We start from the raw sequence: 20,297 nt of genomic DNA, 5'->3' as shown, positions 1-20,297 counted from the left end.
CGGCCTCCTAACTGATCTTCTCCAGCCCAGGGTCCACCTGCAGCCAAAGCCATCTTTCTACTGTGCACAGCGGATCACATCGTGCCCCTGGATACCGTTCTTTCCAGTGCCACACAATACCCAGGCATGAGATGATCAGTAAATTCTTATTGAGTAAGATTAAGATAGTGCTGAACTCTCCGCCATTCTGTACTTAGACATATAAACTAAAAAGGTAAATTTTTCAAATCTAACGTATGAGATATGAGAAGTCTTGTCTGATAGCAAAACAGTAACATCAGATGTGAGTACCTTGAATATCCCTAGCCTTGACATAACTATGACATCTAAATCACACCCTTGCTCAACTCCCTCCCCCTCCAAACACAAAAGCAGTTCTCTACTTTCCAAAGGAATCAAACAATTCTGAATAGCCAACGTTTACTTACGTGCATAGAATTGACTGGTCCTCACGATCTATAAAACAAAATAAAACAAACACAAGTGACCGTTTGCCCAAGTTTACAATGTGTTCTACAGTCAGCTGCAGTGACAGATTATAAAATAGTAGCAATCCTCCTCTGAAGTCAAAGGGGAATCCGCTTGACCCTGATCACTGTCCTAACTCAGGTCAAGGTAATCAGCTCCCACTGCTGTGCCCCATGCTCTGGGGGCGACAGGACCCAGACTGGAAACACTGCTTCCTAGGTGACTTCACGAATACCCGCAACTAGTCAGGACAGTTTATGTGAGGCCGACCCACTGCCTCAAGTCAAAATGAGCCACCTCTCCTTTAAACCATTTTTCTTAGGTATTTGTAACGCTGACAAAAAGCCGACTGACAGATTCCAAACACAACAAAGCATACAGTAACACTCTACTATGTTTACATGATTATTCAATTTTTAATATTTCAAAGTGATTTAATGATTTAAGCATTCAGACTTTTCAAACAGAAAAAACCTGAATCCACATCTACATAGTTAATAGGATAAGAGTTCTAATTACTTGCAAGTATTCTTATCGTATTGCACAGTGTGTGTACGTACATGCGGTCCTGGGGACTGAACCCAGGACTTCATGTATGTCAGGCAAGCACTTACCCACTGAACTACATTCCGGCTGTTATGTTTTTTTTAACAGAACTGAACAGTCTGCTACGCTTTAAGAGGCACTGTGGGTCACAGGCCCTGGCACAGGCAGCTACTTTAAGAGGCACTGTGGGTCACAGGCCCTGGCACAGGCAGCTACTTTAAGAGGCACTGTGGGTCACAGGCCCTGGCACAGGCAGCTACTTTAAGAGGCACCGTGGGTCACAGGCCCTGGTACAGGCAGCTACTTTAAGAGGCACTGTGGGTCACAGGCCCTGGCACAGGCAGCTACTTTAAGAGGCACTGTGGGTCACAGGCCCTGGCACAGGCAGCTACTTTATTGCCTTCAATCTATGCTCACTGTTCTTCTGGTAGATGCCACCAGGTACCCAAAAACTAAACACATCTGTTCATATATTCTATGTTAAACTAAGTTATACACAAAAACTCTGCTACTGTGTTGGCCCCCACTCAAATCTTTCTTTCTTCCTTTTTAAAAACAGAATCTTTCAATGTAGCCTTGGCTCCTGGGACTTGCTATGTAGACTAGAATGGCCTTGAATTCACAAAGATCCACCTGCCTCTGCCTTCCAAGAGCTAGGATTAAAGGTGTGTGCCACTTGCCCACCTGGATCAAGACTTTTTCTGCATGGGGCGGGAGGGAAGGCTTTTGAGACAGGGTCTCTGTGTAGTTCTGCTGTCCTGGAACTCAATCTGTAGGCCAGGCTGGCCTGGAACTCAGATTAACCTGCCTCTGCCTCCCAAGTGCTGGGATTAAAGGCTTCACAACTACACCCAGCTTCAAGACTATTTTTAAAATAGGTTTTTAAAAATTCTTACAAATTGTACTTATATATGAGATGCAATGTGATATTTCAGTGTACGTATAACATATCATGATATGACCAGGGTGCCAGGTATATCCATCAGTCCATCAGCTCAGCTATCGCTGCTTCTCGTGGAAAGCATTCACAATCTTGTATATCAGCTATTCTATAACCTACAACTGTCAACCATGGTCACCGACTACGCTATGAACTTTAAAGTGATTTCTCCTATCCTGCACTACTGTACTGGGGAACAACTCTCTCCACCTCACTCTCAGTACTCAGTGTTTGTTGCTGTTGTTTTAACGCTAGACTCAGCCCCTAAGCTGGTCCTGGACTTGTGACTCTCTTGTAGCCACCTGGTGAGTACCAGAAGTACAGGTGTGTACCAGCATGCCTGGCTCGATAGTTAATTCTTACTGTTACCTAACGATCCTGTTAACTTTTACCCTGGCTGCCACACACAACACTGACATTGGAGATTCGATGTCTGTCCCAGCAGTCCCACAACAACGCAGGCTCCACCTCTGAGGCCCTGCTGGCTTACTACAGTTCTATGTGCACTAGAAACCTTCCCTAGGGTCCCCGCTACTTCTTCCCGCAGGCATATACTGGCCTAGACAAGCAGCACTGCCATTTGCTCCCCCAGAGCTCTGCTTGCATTGTCAGCCTTGGCAGGCTATTGGGGTTTTTAAGTCCACTGGAAGAAATCTGGCATCGGACACCATGTTGGTACTGGTGAGACGCTGGAACTGTAATCTTTGTTCCAGGCTGAGTTTGCACCAACCACCTGCAGTGACCACTGCTCCTTGTGGCTCTTCACCTATGAATTCATGATTTTCAGGAAGAGTGTATTTCTCTTTTACTTCTACTTATCTCTAATATTCTAAAGGTCTAGAAGAAGAAAGATGGGGTGATGTAAAAATGGAGAAATTTATGACAAAGGAATTAAAAACCGCTTGTAAGACAGAACAGAAACAGTTTACCAAGTCTCATCTACTGCTTTGTTGTTTTGTTTTGTTTTGTTTTGTTTTGTTTTGAGACAGGTCTTTAGGTTACCCCTGGCTTTCCTGGAACTCTCTATGTAGAGCAGATTAGCCTCCAACTCAGAGATCTGCCTGCTTACTCTCATATGTGAGCCTCAGATCCTTGAACGCTCTGATCGACTTCTACACAACACCATGATACCAAGTTTTAAAAACGACTTTCTTGAGAAGGGGTATTTATTTTTTAACATTAAGGAAACTAAAACACTAGGCTAGGGGTGTCACTCAGTGGAACTGTGTTTGCCAAACATACGTGAGTGCCCTAAGCTCAAGAATTCAACAGCCAGTACAAAAAAGAAAAGAAGTGTAAGGAAAGACAGAAAAAAAAAAAAAAAAATCAAAACCAAAAAAAAAAAAAAAAAAAAAGAACAAAAAGAAGCCCCAAACCCACACCAAACTATACACACACACAAAATAAGCAGTCTCCTAACGCGTCCATAAAAGCGCTGGATCTCCCTGGATCTGTAATACCCAGCACTGTCTGAAGTGACGACCTCTCCCTTCCCCATACGGACATCCATCCTCCTGCAGCACTAACAACGAAGGCTCTTCCTCCCAGACTCATGCACTGCTCTCTCTCTGACCTTGTACTGCTCTAGAGTTTCTCTCAGTCTCTCTAATAGCACCTAGAGGAACGGGCCTGAGATCTCCAAGACCCTTCCAAGTCTATGACACCGTCCTCTCAATCCCGACCTCTGGGTTCAGTTTCACCGACTCCTCCTTTCCTAAACTGCCAAGAGAGGCACCATGACAGTGCACAAGGACGCTCCAACTCCAAAAACCCATAAATGTATCTAGACAGTGACAATTATAATGAAAAGAAACTCAGTTAAAAAAATCCAATCAACTGTCTAATGAGGAGACACGTGTGCTAGCACAGCCAGCCCAGTGTTTTCCACAGTGCCTTCCAAAAACCACAGGAGGAGACACTCAGTATAGCTGACATAAGCCACAGGCCCAGCAGCGGCAATGTTCAAATCAACAATCGCAGCCCCCATCATAAAAGCCTAGGAAAGAGCAAATGAAACCCCAAGAGAGGAAACAATAAAGAACAGAAAGTATCACAGTGGAAAACAGAGTTTGGGGGTGGGGGGCTTACTTAAAAAAAAAAAAAAAAAAAAAAAGCAAACCATACAAAACCAACTTTCTACAGTCTTCAGAAAATAAAGAGGGAGAAACAGTTCCCAGTCTACTCTAAGAGACAAGGCTTACTTCAGCCAGATGCTAAGCCTGGAAGGAAATGTAACAGAAAGCATGTATCTCATCAATGAACACACAAGACATTCTTAACAAAGCAAGAGCAAGTGTGCCCAGGAATCTGTACAACAAGTCGTGTAACAGGCACGTGTGCTTGTGCTCACTCTAATGCGCTTGTTAAAACATCAAGAAAAATCACGTCATCACCGAATAGATGTAGAAAAAATATTTGGGAAAAAAATCCATTCGTGATGTTAAAGAGAGAGAGAGAGAAAAAAAAAAAAGAACTGCTTAACAAAGCAGAACACAGAGGAATTCCAGTAAAGGGTATGTACCTGACACTGACACTACAGCCCCGATCATCTTTGTTGTACATCTAAGATGGTGAAGAAGGCAAGAAAGGATAGCTGTCCTCATTTTAACATGGAAAAGCAAAAAGGAATAAAAGTTAAAGGCACAGAAAGAATAGTGTTTCTATTTAAGGAAAGATGATTGTCTAGTATAAAACCCCAGAGAATCTTCAAAAACAAATTACATACCTACCCAGAGTAAAGCAGTTTCAAAAAAATTTTTTAAAGGTCCGTAGAGGGCTAATGTGGTGGAAAGGTCCGTAGAGGGCTAATGTGGTGGCTCAGAGGGCAGAGCTGCCTGCCTGCCTGCCTGGTGACCTGGTTTGATCACGGAACCCAATAAGGTGGACAACAGAATCAACTCACACAAGCTGGCCTCTGACTTTCACAGGTGCAGTCACAGTTACATATACACACGTACACACTAAAATTTCAATTGTCAATGTATATTAACTTGAAATCCTATTTCCATATATTAATAAAGAAGTTCCATTTAAAAATACAAAATACACCCAATGTTTCACTTTACTAAGGTATTTGTTATGCTTACATGTTAGTCCAATGAATCATGAACACTACAAAAAACAACTCAACAGATCAGAGGACATCTGTGTCATGGGAAGACAACCATGCTCACGGGCCAGAGGACGCAGCACTGTCCGTTCTGCATTACCTGACCTATAGGTCAATGCTGGGCCTTTTTTTTTTTTAAAGATTTATTTATTTTTATTATATATAAGTACACTGTAGCTGTCTTCAAACACTCCAGAAGAGGGAGTCAGATCTCATTACGGATGGTTGTGAGCCACCATGTGGTTGCTGGGATTTGAACTTCGGACCTTTGGAAGAGCAGTCGGGTGCTCTTACCCACTGAGCCATCTCACCAGCCCTTTTTTTTTTTTTTAATGATTTATTTATTTTATATATGTGAGTACACTGTCACTGTCTTTAGACACATCAGAAGAGGACTTCAGATACCATTACAGATGGTTGAGAACCACTGTGTGGGTGCTGGGAATTGAACTCAGGACCTCCGGAAGAGCAGCTGGCGCTCTTAACCACTGAGCCATCTCTCCAGCAATGCTGGGCCTTTTAAGAGCAACAATGGGAGATGACATCAGATGTTATCTGATGTCAAAGTCTATTGCTGGCTACTGTTAGGCCAGCCAAAATGATCATGATAAGTTAGACATTTAGATCAAAGGGCATCTTAAGTGAGACCTTCAGAGATTTTCAACAAAGATCAAAGGCAGTGGAGAAAGTCTCCATCAGTAGTGCTAAACCAACCAAGAAACATGCAAAAAAGAAAAAGGAAAGAAAAAAGATAAACCAATAACTCAAAATAGATCAGAGCAGAAGAAAACCTGCAAGTCACTTCTCTAATAAAGGATGTGTATTTACAAATAACAAAGTTTTCCAGATTGCGGAGTAAGAAAAATAGGTATGTTTTCTGCACATGTACCTGTACACCAGCAGAGGGCGTCCGATCCCATTACAGGTGGCTGTGAGCCACCATGTGGGTGCTGGGAATTGAACTCAGGACCTCTGGAAGAGCTGTCAGTGCTCTTATCCACTGAGCCATCTCTCCAGCCCCTCTTTTTTTATTTTTTGCTTTAAACTGTACTTGAAATGGGTGCTTCCTTTTTGTGTGCTTTAGGTTAAGGTTCTGCTCATTCTCAAACGTTTATTATTTGGCCATTTGGGGTGTCCTTGTATTGGCATATATTTGTTGCTAGGCTGTCTCTTCCCTATATATAAGTGTTAGAGGCACAAATATGGCTGGTGTACTTGGTGTCACGTGTTTTCAGACTTATTAAACATCTTGTCTTTAATTCTCCTGAGAAAGGAAACTGACATTCGGTTTCTCAGTTTATTTGAAAAGTTTCAAGTGCCGTTTTTGAAGTACAGCAGTTCTTTCTTAAGGTGCTCAGGACTCTCACAGGACAGAACACTCAGCAGACCTCTTCAGTAAGACATCTGCACAGAAGAGCACCCACCCTCGGGGGTTTCTAGGATTTGTCAGGAAGCAACTGGGGCTATCCCCCATTCACAGCAAATATGATGTCTACAGTTGAAGTTAGGCTCAGATTCTGCCTCCCAGGCAGAAATAAGACTCAGACTATACTTACAAATACCTTGCTCATATAGTTAGCTAGGTTCTACTCTGACTAGATTATAACTAAAGATAGCCATTTATTTTAACCTACACTCTGCCCTGGGGCTGGCTACCTGTGCTCAGGTATTGTGCATCCATGCGCCCTCCCCTCGTTTCAGGCTCTGCTCCTCCTTCCCGTCTCCCCCAGAATGCTTTCTCCTCCTGAGCTGGAGAGGTAGTAGTAGGCCAGTAGTTAGGAAGGTAAATTAGGGGTTAGCCCTCAAGAATCATCAAAGCTAAATAAAATAATCATAGTCTGAGTCTCATTTATTAGTAAGCTAGCTGGGGCTAAGCTTAAATTGATTGCACTACAGTCTATCACTTAAAATACAACCAAACGAGAGACTCAAATGGAATTCCTAGAGCTGCCGAGACTAGTCTGTACCAAGCAGTGGTCTAAATTCACTCAGAACAGGAGTCAGGTAGGCCCTGAATGTAATAGACTTTGTCTCTAAAACTGTGATTTAGACATGAAGATGGCTTTTCTCGTCCCAGTCCCTTCAGTACCCTGCCCCAGGGCATTCCTCTGGCTAGGCATGACGGGTCAAGCAGATCTTTGTAATGAGGCCACGGCCTTTATCATTCCTGGTGGACCTCCTGGGCACCCTGGCTGAGCCTCTATTTTACCGTGCACTCAGAGTCTGCTCACAGTTTTCCTTAGCGTTCAACAACAGGATGCACTTTGTTCCGGCGCAGGAGCCTTTTTATATGGTTCCCTTGGCTTAGGTTCACTTTACTGCTATGCTTTTGAAGAAAGCTTTTTATTGTAAATGAAACACAGAACAGCTCACTTGATAGTACCCAGGCCCACAAATGGTCATAAAATATCTTCTGTCTCCCTTGTGAGGTAAAATGCCTAACTCTTATAAATTTTTATTGACTAATGAAATTAGAACTGTGTTTCTAAAAGTGACTTTTGCCTCAACTCTTCCATCAAAAAATTATTTTATTTTTCTTTTATGTACCTTGGTGTTTTGTCTGTATGTGTATATGTGTGTGTATGTGTGAGTATCAGATCTCCTGGAACTGTAGTTATAGTTATAGTTTGTGAGCTGTCATGTGGGTGTTGGGAATTGAACACAGGTCCTCTGGAAGAGCAGTCAGTGCTCTGAACTGCTGAACCATCTCTCCAGTCCATCTCTTCCATATATATATATATGTGCATGATACTTTGTTGTGGTCAAGAATCTCCAATACACTTCCTGATGTCACTTCTGCCACCAAAGCCCACACAGATAAACGATTAACACTGAGATAACGAGAACTCATTATACACTCTCACAACAGCCAAGCCACCGGGAAACCTTCTTAGAGGTGATACTTTGTCTCACTACACTGTGGTCAGAGGATGTGGCCTGTCATTTCTTTTTTTAGGAACTGAGGTTTTTTAGGCCTGCTTTAGAATTTGCTCCAAGTTCCAAACTGCTTCTTGCTTGACAGGCAGCTGCCTTTCACACTTAGTTTTTTATTCCCACTTGCTAACTGTTAAATCCCATCTTAATGCTAAAGTCTGAAAAGCATGTGGCGTTTCCCTCTATAACCATGGTTCCCATTATCTCTGTATTCCCCAATAGTATCAGTTTAACTATATGAAGCAATGATAACGGTGTAGACAGAGGTGTCACCTCTCTCTCTGGACCTATGGCCCACTATTTCTCCATGCACTCGTTCCCCTTTTTTCTTGCTCTCAAACAGAGCCTATTCTTAAGGTCCTTGAGAAAACAGAACATCTTCAAGTTTCTACCATGGACCACAGTGACCTGCCTGCCTAACCACTGACAATGTTCAAAGATCTGAGAGTGAAAAGGAGGAGGAAATGTGATAATAAATACTTTCAGCAAAGAGAAAGGATGGGCACAATTTATAGCTGTTGGGAAGCTGTTGAAAGCAAGGCAGCAGGTAGTGATTCAGGAGAGATGAAGGGATGGCAGGACTAGCCTTGGATGGCAACAGGCACAACAGGAGATGGCTTGTACATCTAGTGGGGACAATCAGCTTACTGGTGACTTCTAGTTTCTCAGAAATGAGAAATCACTTGGTATACGGGAAGCTGAAGGACACGTAAGGAGCCAGAGGTCTAAAGCACACAGGGCCCCCAAACTGTCATGACAGAGACTGTCAATCATCTCTCTCCAGGTAGAGCTGGCACGTTGTCCTAAGGGCAGAGTCACTTCAGTCATGAATTTCCAGCAAGGTCAGTCTGTTCACTTGTATGAACATGACTCCCAGAGAACCAGCAGCCCAAGTAAGAATGCCAAGAGGTACAGACAGCCCAATTCATTCAGCAGGAGAAGTCTGGCAAACAGGTGTAACAAAGGCAGGTATGAGAAGACCGATGCTAGGAGAGAGCATGAACCACACTGAGGGACAGCTACACAGGGACCCACAGGAAGCAAGCATAGATTTTAGTCTTCCTAGAAGGGCATTGTAATAGAATAGAATGAAAACCTGGTGATTCAATAAGATGAAAATGTCTGCAATGTCACCTCAGAAATTGGTGGCACAAGTTAGATGAAGCCTTTTCATGGTGGGAGGAGGTCATGTAAAACTCTGTGTCTCCTATCATAGGGTCACAACAAAGCTTGAAGAATGAGGGGAACCAAGAAGAGAGCTTTGAGGGGAGGGGGAAGGACATAGCTTTCCCAGGGTACAGAAGAAAAAGTTTAGTAGAGATATAAGAGAAGTTAAGGACAAAACTCCCATCTTCTAGAACACGGGGTTTCAATTGTAGGGTATCTTCAATGAGTGGGCTCAAATGATATTTTCAAGGAAAATGTCCAAGAACCAATTAAATCCTGGAAGAAAAATCAAGGCACACTGAGCAGAACATCTGGGTAAGCTGGCTCATCAGAGACTGGGAGTTACCTGAAGCAAAATGAAAAGGGAAGCAGGAAGATAAGGAGTTCAAAGCCATCCCTGGCTACACTGAGTGCAAGGACAACCTGGGCTCCATTAGCCTGCCAGGGAAGGAAGGAAGGAGAGGGGACAGCCAACACAGATTCAAATACAACTAAGCTACCCAGCAGAACGAGACATTTGGGTTTCATTCTAAGACTCCAAGAAAGCAGCATGCACTTAAATCGTTATGTACACCAAAAAGGAGCCTCTGAGGCCACTGTGCAGCTGGATCAGGAGCTCCGCAGCAGCGCTGGCCAAAGGAGACGGCGTCAGGAACAAGGGAAGGGGAGCCAGATGACAGAGAGCCGGTACAGAAGGTGGGCCGACTGACCTCAGAGGATTATATACACAGGGAGCCCTCGGTGCTTCGGCCTTTGGTTTCTGAGTCTCAGCACTACAAATGAGGTCTAATAGTAATGATTCCTGTCCATGAAGATCCTCTGACCTTGGCCTGTCTGTCACACTATGTAAGACGAGGTATATAACACCTCCCCGTTCAATATCCTGTCTGGCAGGTCTAAGTCTTTTCTTTAGCTCAGGTATATTTTTCCAAATTATCATTTCTATCATAGAACCTGAAGAAGACTCCATGTCTCCACCTCTCGCTCACAAGTTCCCTTGCGTCTTTCTTATTTGCATCTAGTCTTCAGAAAAACTGCTTTAGTCTCTGGCTGTGCCAATACTGCTGCCCCAAGCTTCTACTAAACGTGACTTTTTTACAATTGAATTCACAACCAAGAGCTTTGCTTCTGCCCATTCATTCAACAAATATTTATTGAGCAACTAGTATGTGCTAAGGACACTCTGCATTTTACTAACATGGTGTCCCTTAGACTCCAAACCTAAGGAAAAAAAAAAAACAAACAAGGTTTGTTTTTGTTGTTGTTTTTTAGATTTATTTATTTTTATTTTATATGTATAGATAAATGTTTTGCCTGTGTGTATGTGGGGCACCATGTGCATGCAGTGCCCATGGAGGCCAGAAGAGGGCATCAGATGCCCCAGAATTGTCAGCCACCATGTGGGTGCTGGGATTTGAACTTGGTTTCTTTGAAAGAGCAGTCAGCATTCTTAACCACTAAGCCACTTCTCTGGCCCTTATATTTCTTAAAAACAAAACCTTTTACCATTTCTGTCAGTAAATCTGATGTTGCAAAACATGTGCCCAGAATAGTTATACAAGACATAAAACTAGGATATTTAACTGATGGAAGAATCCAGAATTTTAAAAGATCTTGACAGACTAAATGGGGGACTGATTATAACATAAAAGTTGAGAGGTACCCTATGTTCTGAATTATCCACATGGTCCCCTCTGAGGCTCTCTGTCCACATGGTATATGGGCCTAACCTGATAGCCTGGTGTGAGTGTTACTGGCCCTCTCCCCTGTGTCCTGCAGTATATAAGCATCCCACGTGGTGTGGGTAAGAATGTTTCCAGTAGCCAGCCACCACGTGTGGACGCTCAAGCCCATGATAGGCATCCAGGGGATGGAACAGGAAGATTGTGAGTTTCAGGTCACCCTGGGCTACAAAGAGACCCGATTTCAAAACCAAAACACAGAAAATATGTCAGGTTTTTAATTCTATCTCACACTTTTAACAACCTACATGTTCTTGGTCAAGTTATTTAATTTCTTTGTGCCTCAGTATAATAGGAATAAATACAAATACATATTATAATTTAAAACACAAATTATTATGGCTAATAGCAATTTTCAATGAGTTGTCCTTTCTACATTAGTAACGATAACACTATCAACCTACATGTTCTTGGTCAAGTTATTTAATTTCTTTGTGCCTCAGTATAATAGGATAAATACAAATACATATTATAATTTAAAACACAAATTATTATGGCTAATAGCAATTTTCAATGAGTTGTCCTTTCTAGCATTAGTCACGATAACACTATCATATGCTCGCAGACCACATATTCCTCATATCTTCCTCTTCTGTATTTGTCAAGCTGACTTGGAAACCATTCACAAGACATATAGCATCTATTTTTGTAAGCTGGTATAGTAGAGCCAACTCTCCTTTCTGCCTGGGAAGATTTAAAATTTCAATGACTTTTCTCAGATGTACTTCTACCAGACTCATGTCACCCACCAACTTTGCAGGCACACAGCCTGCATCCTCACATATATGGGTAGGGATGCTAATTAGGACACATCCCTCTGGTACACACCTGAGCAGCCCAGGCAACTCACACATCTGTCAGCAGCTCCAGTACAACCTAGCAAGGGTCACACAGGGGGTTATAGGATGGTGTGAGCCTCAACTGTCTGACGAACTCTCCACTGTGCTTCTGTCTGCTGATAAGTCCAAACTAATAGTGCATCTGTATTCATATCGCTTTAAACTGATCTCAATACATTAAATAACAACAGGTTCTACACTCTTTCCTGGTATGCACACTATGCTCAGAAGACTGCAATATTTTCTCCTTTTAAAGGAAATTAGAATCATGTATAGGAGAGCCTATCCCCAGCCTATTCAACAGTTCTCCTGGGAACTTTCCTTCTCTATAGCAATCCAGGCATAGAGAGGCAACAGTGTCAGCTGAAACAAGGGCTCCCAGACTCAGTTAAAGGGGTACTCTTTGAATTCTCACCTCACAAGACACTCTATTAAAAAAAAAAAAGGCTTCCATAAATCATCGTCCAAAGTCAGGGTTCAAATGAAGGACTCAACAAATCTATAACTCATTTTGATCCAAACGTAAAAGCTTTTAATGTCAACCACCACACAATTCAACACATTCTAAAACTTTTCTCATCTCTTTATTTGCATTTAAACTAGAAGTAAGATTCTATAATGTGATGTGTCCATCTTTCCTTTACTCTTATTGGTTTCATATTTATCTAGAAGTACTACAGACTGAACCTAGGGCCTGTACATGCGAAGCAGGAAGCCTGCCTACCCCTTAGCTATATCCCCAACAGTGTCTCAGTAATTTACCCAGGCTGGCCTTGAACTTATTCTGTCTCCAGGCAGGTCTTGGTCTTATGTTCTTCCTATGCAGCTGGAATCACAGGCCTGCACTACAGGCTTGGTTAGATTTCATTCCATATTGCTTTGCAGCACTGGATATGGACTGAACCCTGGGCTTCACCATGCTAAGCTAATGCTCTACTGCTACACCCCGTCCCCATCCAGCCCTTTCCTATTGGTTTTAAAGCTGCATACCATGGAGTGTTATGTGTGCTAGCTTATGGTAGAATCGAACATGTACTGAAAACTTGATGCTTCCAAATATTAAAAAGTCCATGAAATATTGCTATGAAGCAGCGATTGTACTTTAGTTCCTATAAAAAACCTGCCTCATCAGCTGGGCGTGGTGGCGCACGCCTTTAATCTCAGCACTCGGGAGGCAGAGGCAGGCGGATTTCTGAGTTCGAGGCCAGCCTAGTCTACAGAGTGAGTTCCAGGTCAGCCAGGGCTACACAGAGAAACCCTGTCTCGAAAAACAAAACAAAACAACAAAAAACCAAAACAAAACAAAAAAGCAGCCTCATCATCCATTTTAATCATAAGTTAGTAATTTTCAACAATAAACACTTTATTGACTGACTGACTGACTGATGACTTGATTAAGACAAGCTTTCACTGTGTGACCCTAACAAGGAACTTGCTATGTGGACCAGGCTGGTCTCGAACTCAGAGATGCGCCTACCTCTCTCTTCCTTTTTAGTATCACCATGCCTGGCCCACTTTTTAAATTTTAAAAGAAATATTAAACCATTTTGTAGGTCAGACTAAGATATTAAAAAACAGGACCTAATAAAGTCCAAGCATTTCTTATTCTCGTATTTGTTTACCTTGAAGCATGCATCTGTAAGCAGACTCTGATATGGCGTAGATGTGTGGTGGCATCTCATGGCGTTTCTTCCCTCTATACATTTCAATAATATTCTCAGAGTAAATTGGAAGGTTCTTGTAAGGATTTATCACCACACAGAAGAGTCCAGAGTAAGTCTAGAATAAAAAGGAATACAGAGTTAAGAAACAGGAAAGTCAAAACAAAGTCTGTATTTCTCACTCAGATACAACCATAAGCCAAAAACAACATGGTTATTTAAATAAGAGATCTTTATCCGTCAGACAACTCATCTTATCTCCCAAGTTAAGTCATCTCACCTGGACAATTTCCTACACAGTCCACGGAGTTTAACAGCATTTACTTAGGGCACTCTCCTGAAATCAATTCTGTGAATGACCCTCCCCTGTAAAATGCACACACCACACAGTTCACAACTTCAACAGCTCACAACCATATCATCAGCCTTTGCTGTCCCCAATTAATCTCTCACAAACACACAAGTTAAAAAAAACTTGTTGCAGGGCGTGGTAGCGCACGCCTTTAATCCCAGCACTTGGGAGGCAGAGGCAGGCGGATTTCTGAGTTCGAGGCCAGCCTGGTCCTACAAAGTGAGTTCCAGGACAGCCAGGGCTACACAGAGAAACCCTGTCTCAAAAAAAACAAAAACAAAAACAAAAAAACTTGTTAGTGTTATTTAGACTCCAAGTTACAGTTAATCTTTAAAATACCATTTGCTAAGTTTGAGTATAATGCCAAGCAAGAATACTCCCAACTTATCTGAAATGTGATTAAAATATCCCTTTAAAATGTTCTTTGTAGAGTTGTTTAATCCTAGGGGTTTGAATGTTTTGCTTGCACATTTGTATACACGCCATGTGGATTCCTGGTGCCCATGGAGGTCAGAAAAGGGCATCAGATCCCTTGGAACTACAGTTAAGATGGTTGTGGGCAAATCACAATGGATGCTGGAAATCAAACCAGAAGAGCAACAAATGCTCTACACTGCGGAGCCCCCAAATTCTCAAACATCTGCATAAAGCCAAATTTCTTTCAAGTAACTTCACAAAAAATAGAATACAGAAGCAAATATGAGAATCCAACTCTTTTGCTAAGATATTGAAGGAATTTACAAAAAAAGAAAAAAAAGTATTTACTTTGCAGCTCTTTTGGTATTAAAATTTTTTCATAAAAAATAACTTAACTTTATATGGGTTTATCACTTTAAAATGTGATAATAAACATTGAGTTTTGTACTTTTAAGTATGGTAAACATTGTCACAATAACCCAAATGCTCCTCAGTAATCTATGGCCTGGATTACAAGACTTCAGGAAACCTTCCTGACCACATGGTAGCCTTCATTCAGAAATGACAGTAGGGCTGAAGAGATGGCTCAGCGACTAAGAGCACTGGCTGCTCTTGCAGAAGACCTAGGTTCAATTCGAAGTACCCACGTGGTGACTCACAACCATCTATAACTCTAGTCCCAGAGGATCTGATGCCCTCTCTGAAGTCCTTCCTCAGGCACTCAGCCCACACGTGGTGTACATAAATACCATCAGGCAAAATACTCTCCACATGAAATAATAAAATAGCATACATTTCAGAAAAGAAGAAAAAATGGCATGCTAGACACTTCTCTTCATCTTTTCAGACCGACTTCTGACAATATTCTATAAAACTCACTACTGAAAAAAACAAAGATAGGGAAACCTGCTGGCTCCAGATATGTTCCCTGCTCCAGATGTGCCAGGCCACTGGGGACTGTGGCATTTGGAAAGGACACTCTTTTTGGCTGTATATGAGACAGACCTTTTAGTTGGTTAGCCCAAATAACCAGCAACATGATGCTACAAAGAGCCAGAGAGATGAGTAAGTGGTTAAGAGCACTTGCTGCTCTTGAAGAGAGACTCTTCCAGTTCTCAGCGCCCACATAACAGCTCACAACGGTCTGTCACTCCAGTCCCAGGGGATCTAACACCCTCTTCTGGCCTCCACGGCACCAGGCAAGCACATGGTGCACACGCATAAAACACACAGCCAAAACACTCATACACATAAAATAAAGACACACAAATCTCTTAAAGAAGATGGGGGTGGCTGGCAGATTAGGAGTGTTGCTGAAGCTCTGTGGCCAGCTCCCCTGGGACAGCTGAGGGGACTGTAATGAACAGCTGTGTTCATAAGGCCTGAATCCTTGGCAATTGCTGCAGAAAGCCCTCTAGGGACCACTCTGCTTTGAATGCAGCAGTTACTAATTCTAAAACAAGAGGAAAGCTTGCCAAGACAATCCAAGTGACCAGACCATCTCTGTCACTGCTCTCTGGCTTTCCTTGAGGCTCTAATGCACTCTCAGAAGTGGGAAGCCAGTGAGATGGCCCCTGACTAGAGGCCACTGGTGTGACTTCATCTGACCTTATGTGGTTGCCTGAGACTGGATGGATCCATGGCTTGCCACTCTTGCTACCTCAGACTCCTGGCCTTGTTTGCCTAGACTCCGGCAACTTTAGCTTGCTCCTGGCCTTCCCAGACCACCCTCTTCCACTTTCTTCCAGGCAAGTCTTCCAATAATTAATCCAGTCTCAGACGACAAAAAACAAGCAAAGATAATAAAAATGACTTTACAGCAACAGAATAGCTACTGCACTATGAGGTGACTTTAGACCATGTATTCCAAAAAGCTGGAAGGAATTATGAGTATGACACATGTTTGTGATAGCTACAGTTGACATACACAAAGTATGCATAGATGGAAACATCATTGTGCTTTTAAAGTGTCCACTACAAAATAGACTTAATTTTATAAGTATTTTATTAAGGATGAACAAAGGAAGTCAAACTCAATTGTTAATGGGTTTATGTTATAACAGTAATAAGTTATAACCACATATTAATGAATTCTTAAATACAACATAATTTTTCAGTCAAAAGTTAGGTCATAGCCTGGCAAGATACTACAGCATCTGCACTTCAGGGGGTTTTGTTGTTGTTGTTATTGTTTTGTTTTGTTTTTATACAGGGTTTCTCTGTGTAGCCCTGGTTGTCCTGGACTTGCTTTGTAGACCAGGCTGGCCTTGAACTCATAGAAATCCACCTGCCTCTGCCTCTGCCTCTGCCTCTGCCTCTGCCTCTGCCTCCCAAGTGCTTGGAATTTAAGGCGTGCGCCACTGCATGTGGCCTTGCACTTTATGTTTTTAAGAGGTAAATAATTATAGAATGAAAAACAACAAAACCTTCAAAACTAAAATACACAAATCAGGAGCCACACTCTGCACTGTGGCTGGCAGAGGTAAGCCATTGGAACAGGACACATATTTAATCAGAACCAAGTCCAACATGTCTTAGGCAGTTTTCTGAGGACAAGGATTACAAAGTCTCACAAATATGAATTAAGTCATCAGAAAGAAAACATTAAATAATCATTAGCATCTCATGCTTGCCAAGGACAATGTAACAAAAGGCTAAACAGAAATCTTATTAAAGTATTAACTTTTGAGTACCTAAAAAAAATTAGATCAAATCGTTTTCCCCCACTGATCGTTATTAATACTGTATCTCTTCTGTCTTCCCTAGACATGTGGGTCTGCAAGTTCAGATAAATTTTAAGTATTTGAATGTGTACACAAGGTAGTAAGCACCTCCGAGAAGCTCGTGTTCTAGGTGTGAAAACAGCAGGCACAAACTAAACAAGTCAAGCACCTCGCAAGGCTGCAGGATGCGGCTGAGAAAGGTAAACAGGTGTAGTGAGAATGGAGAGCGCTCTGGCCAGAACGCCCAGCAGAGACCAGCCACCAAGAGCCACGGCATCCTGTCTAAAGCTGGGAGACATAACAGCCCAGATGGTCTTTGATGTTGTTCTTCCCTGAGAGGCCGTTAGGGCCACAGGAGGGGTAAAGAATTCCTACAAAAGCAGTGCAAGCCAAGACTCTTACAAGGCAGACTGAGAAAACTGGCACCGCGGAAGACGGTTAGGACAGCGTGAGAAAAGTCACCATGAACAATTTAGTTTCTGTCCTCTATAGGTGGCAAAGAGTGGCTTGGGGAAAGAAGCACTTTACACTAAGTACAAATCTGGCAGCCATCTGGAATAGCGATTAAAGGAGCTGGAGGGAGGAAACCAGCAGATACAGGAGGCTGCTGGACAGTCCCGGCACAATGGCTCAGCCTAGATGAGAGAAGGAGCAACAGTCCAGAGATGGAAAGGTCATGGAGAAGCTGGACACAGGCCTCCCAGGAGATACTGAGAAATTCACAGGAAGAGCACTAAAGGCCCCCGTCAGATTCACGCTTGAGTAACTGGAAGGGTTACTGAGACAAGAGAAAGAGAACGGGCTTTGTGGGGAAAAGACGCTGCATTCCCTCTTAATGTACCGAGACTGTGGGACTGCAGACAAGTCAAGTGGGATGCTTATGAACAGTTAGACTTATTAAATTGCTAGAACCACAGGAAAACCCTGAAGAACTGAGAAGGCCTGAGGGGAAAGTCTGTGTAATAACATGACTGCACATTTTTCCTAAGAGAGAGATACACAAATATTGCACACACAGAAATTCACAATATTGTAGGTATGTTTATATGATACAACGTAACGCTTCCAGGCTCCTGTCTCTGCTGATCACTGCCTGGGATGCCGCCCTCTCCTGTGGACCACTTCCGGAAATGTTGCTCCTCATCTTTCAAGTGTCAGGCCAGTGTTTAAGGAAGCAGGGCTTCGTGTATGCATTGTCTCAGAGGATCAAAGGACTAGAGAGCTATGAAGTGGAACCAGGTGCAGAGGCTGATGCCAGGAAGCAGAAACTCAACAGTCCCCCATCAGGAACAGGGCGCTGACTAGGGGACATCAGATCATCCTCTATCCTAACTGTGCTCTCAGAAGAAATCAGTCCAAAGGAAAGCAGCATGGGGGCGGGGGCGGGGCCGGGAGCACATGCGGGGATGGAGGGCAGTTTACCTATACCATCTATATAAGCACCATACCTACATAAAAGTTAGTGTAGAAAGTCCACAAATAAGCCACCAGAGAACTTAGGTGGTAGAGTGTGGTGTGACAGTCTCCACACTGTGTCAGAAACAACAGTGGCCAAGGCAATGAAAGACTAAGAACTCACATCACCAAGTGAGTAGGGCATGCCCCAGTATACAGGAGGCAGAGGCAGGAGGATGCCAAGAGTTCAAGGCCAATCTGGACTCTGCAGTGAGTTTTGGGCCAGTCTAAGCTCCACAGGGAGACCCTATGTGACTAATGTGGCTAACCTTGTGACTGGATTTTGAGTCACGCAGGAGATACACCTATGGCATTCCTGTGAAGGTAAGGATAGAAGAGCCACCTTGAATGTGGCCAGCACCATGCCATGGGCTGAGTCCTGACACAGTGAAGAGGAAAAAGGGCAGCCTTCATCTCTCTCTGCTTCCTGAGGGCAAGCATCATGCTTCACGCCTTCTACCATGCCTCTCCCGTGTTCAAACTATGAGCCAACTAAGTCCCTCCTCCCGAAAGACACTTCTTGTTGGGTATTCTGTCACAGCAACAGGGCGAGTTACTAATGTTCCTGGTTTCAAAACCAGAGACAGGATGGAGATCAGGTGATCAGACAGCCACACTTACTCCAAGGCACTCTTCTTATAGGAACACAGATCATAAGGAAAATAATACATGAAAAACAAGTTACACAGGTAAAACTAATAACAATACAGAGAGCAACTGATGTGGATGACAAAGAAAGATAACTCCATTATCAACCATTATTGCTGGGGTGGGGGAATACCAGGCATACAAAGCAGTAGGTGTGGCTAAGGTCACATCTCACTCTTCTATTAGTCTGTTATTTATTTGTTTGTTTACACAATTGGGGGAGATTAAAACTTAAAAAAAAAAAACAAAAAAAAAAACGAGTCAGTCATGGTGGTGTTCACTTCTAGTCCCACCACTCAGGATGCAGAGGCAGATGGATCTCTATGAGTTGGAGGGCCAGTCTGTTCTACATAGTAAGTTTAAGGACAGGCAGGGCTACATAGAGGGATCCTCCTTCAAAAAATTTGAACAAATCAAAAAACAAATGAAAAATAGTTGAATTGAGATGGCTTGAATAACTCTTTATGTTAAAAATTTTTAGGTGTAAAAAAAAAATTAAAAAATAAAACCATAAACACACACACACACACACACACACACACACACACACACACACACACACATACCTGGAGCCACCATGGCAGGACACTTGAGTTCCTCTCTTCAGCCATCTAAAGCAACAGACCCCAAAGAACAAAAATTTCCCTGGGAGCCCCATTGTCCTAGTTAGGGTTGCTGTGCTGTGATCAAACACCATGATTAGAGTTTCTTTGGCTTATACTTCCGCATCACACTTCATTACTGAAAGAAGTCAGGACAGGAACTCAAGCAAGCAGGGCAGAAACCTGGAGGCAGGAGCTGACGCAGACAGCATGGAGGGGTGCTGCTTACTGGCTTACTCTCTACAGGTTGCTTAATCTGCTTTCTTATAGAAAGAACCCAGGACCACAAGCCCAGAAATTACAAATTAAGAAAATGCCCTTTTGTCAAGTTGACATTAAACTAGCCAGCACAGGCATTAGGCCTATTCTTTCTTACTTTTTCTTTCTTTTTGCCTTGGGCAGGGAGGGTGCGCCGCAGCAAATGTGTAGAGGTAAGAGGACAACATTCATGTGTGGTCCTCTCCAGCACACATGCCTACTGCTCATCTGGGAACCACAGGCATGTGAGCTCCCAGAGCCCAGATGAGAGCATCAGAGCCCTTGGGAAGTTCCAGGGCGCTGTGGGTCACGTGATATGGGCAGGACACAGATTCTGGGTCCTCTGCAAGAGTAGCAAGTACTCCTTATACTCTAGCCCCTAAGCTAAATTCCCAAGGAAATGGAAGGCAAAACATGATGCCATTACTGTCTTTCA

The 20,297-nt window shown here is 43.0% G+C and overlaps 1 protein-coding gene across 4 annotated transcripts in view; it reads right to left on the bottom strand.

Annotated features, from left to right (window-relative positions):
* Myh10 (myosin, heavy polypeptide 10, non-muscle) overlaps nucleotides 1–20,297 on the bottom strand; it is a 124,712-nt gene that overhangs the window by 81,783 nt on the left and 22,632 nt on the right. For all 4 annotated transcript variants that reach the window (NM_175260.2, XM_006534489.3, XM_017314835.2 and 1 more), the window contains exons 3-4: nucleotides 13,368–13,524; nucleotides 429–456 (exon numbers count right to left, since the gene is read on the bottom strand). In NM_175260.2, coding sequence (NP_780469.1) covers nucleotides 429–456; nucleotides 13,368–13,524 — 185 coding nt within the window. The remainder of the gene's footprint in view (nucleotides 1–428; nucleotides 457–13,367; nucleotides 13,525–20,297) is intronic.

The sequence above is a fragment of the Mus musculus genome, chromosome 11 (assembly GCF_000001635.26).
Source record: "Mus musculus strain C57BL/6J chromosome 11, GRCm38.p6 C57BL/6J".
NCBI classification, from domain to species: Eukaryota; Metazoa; Chordata; class Mammalia; order Rodentia; family Muridae; genus Mus; species Mus musculus.
This window is presented reverse-complemented; position numbering and strand designations above follow the sequence as displayed.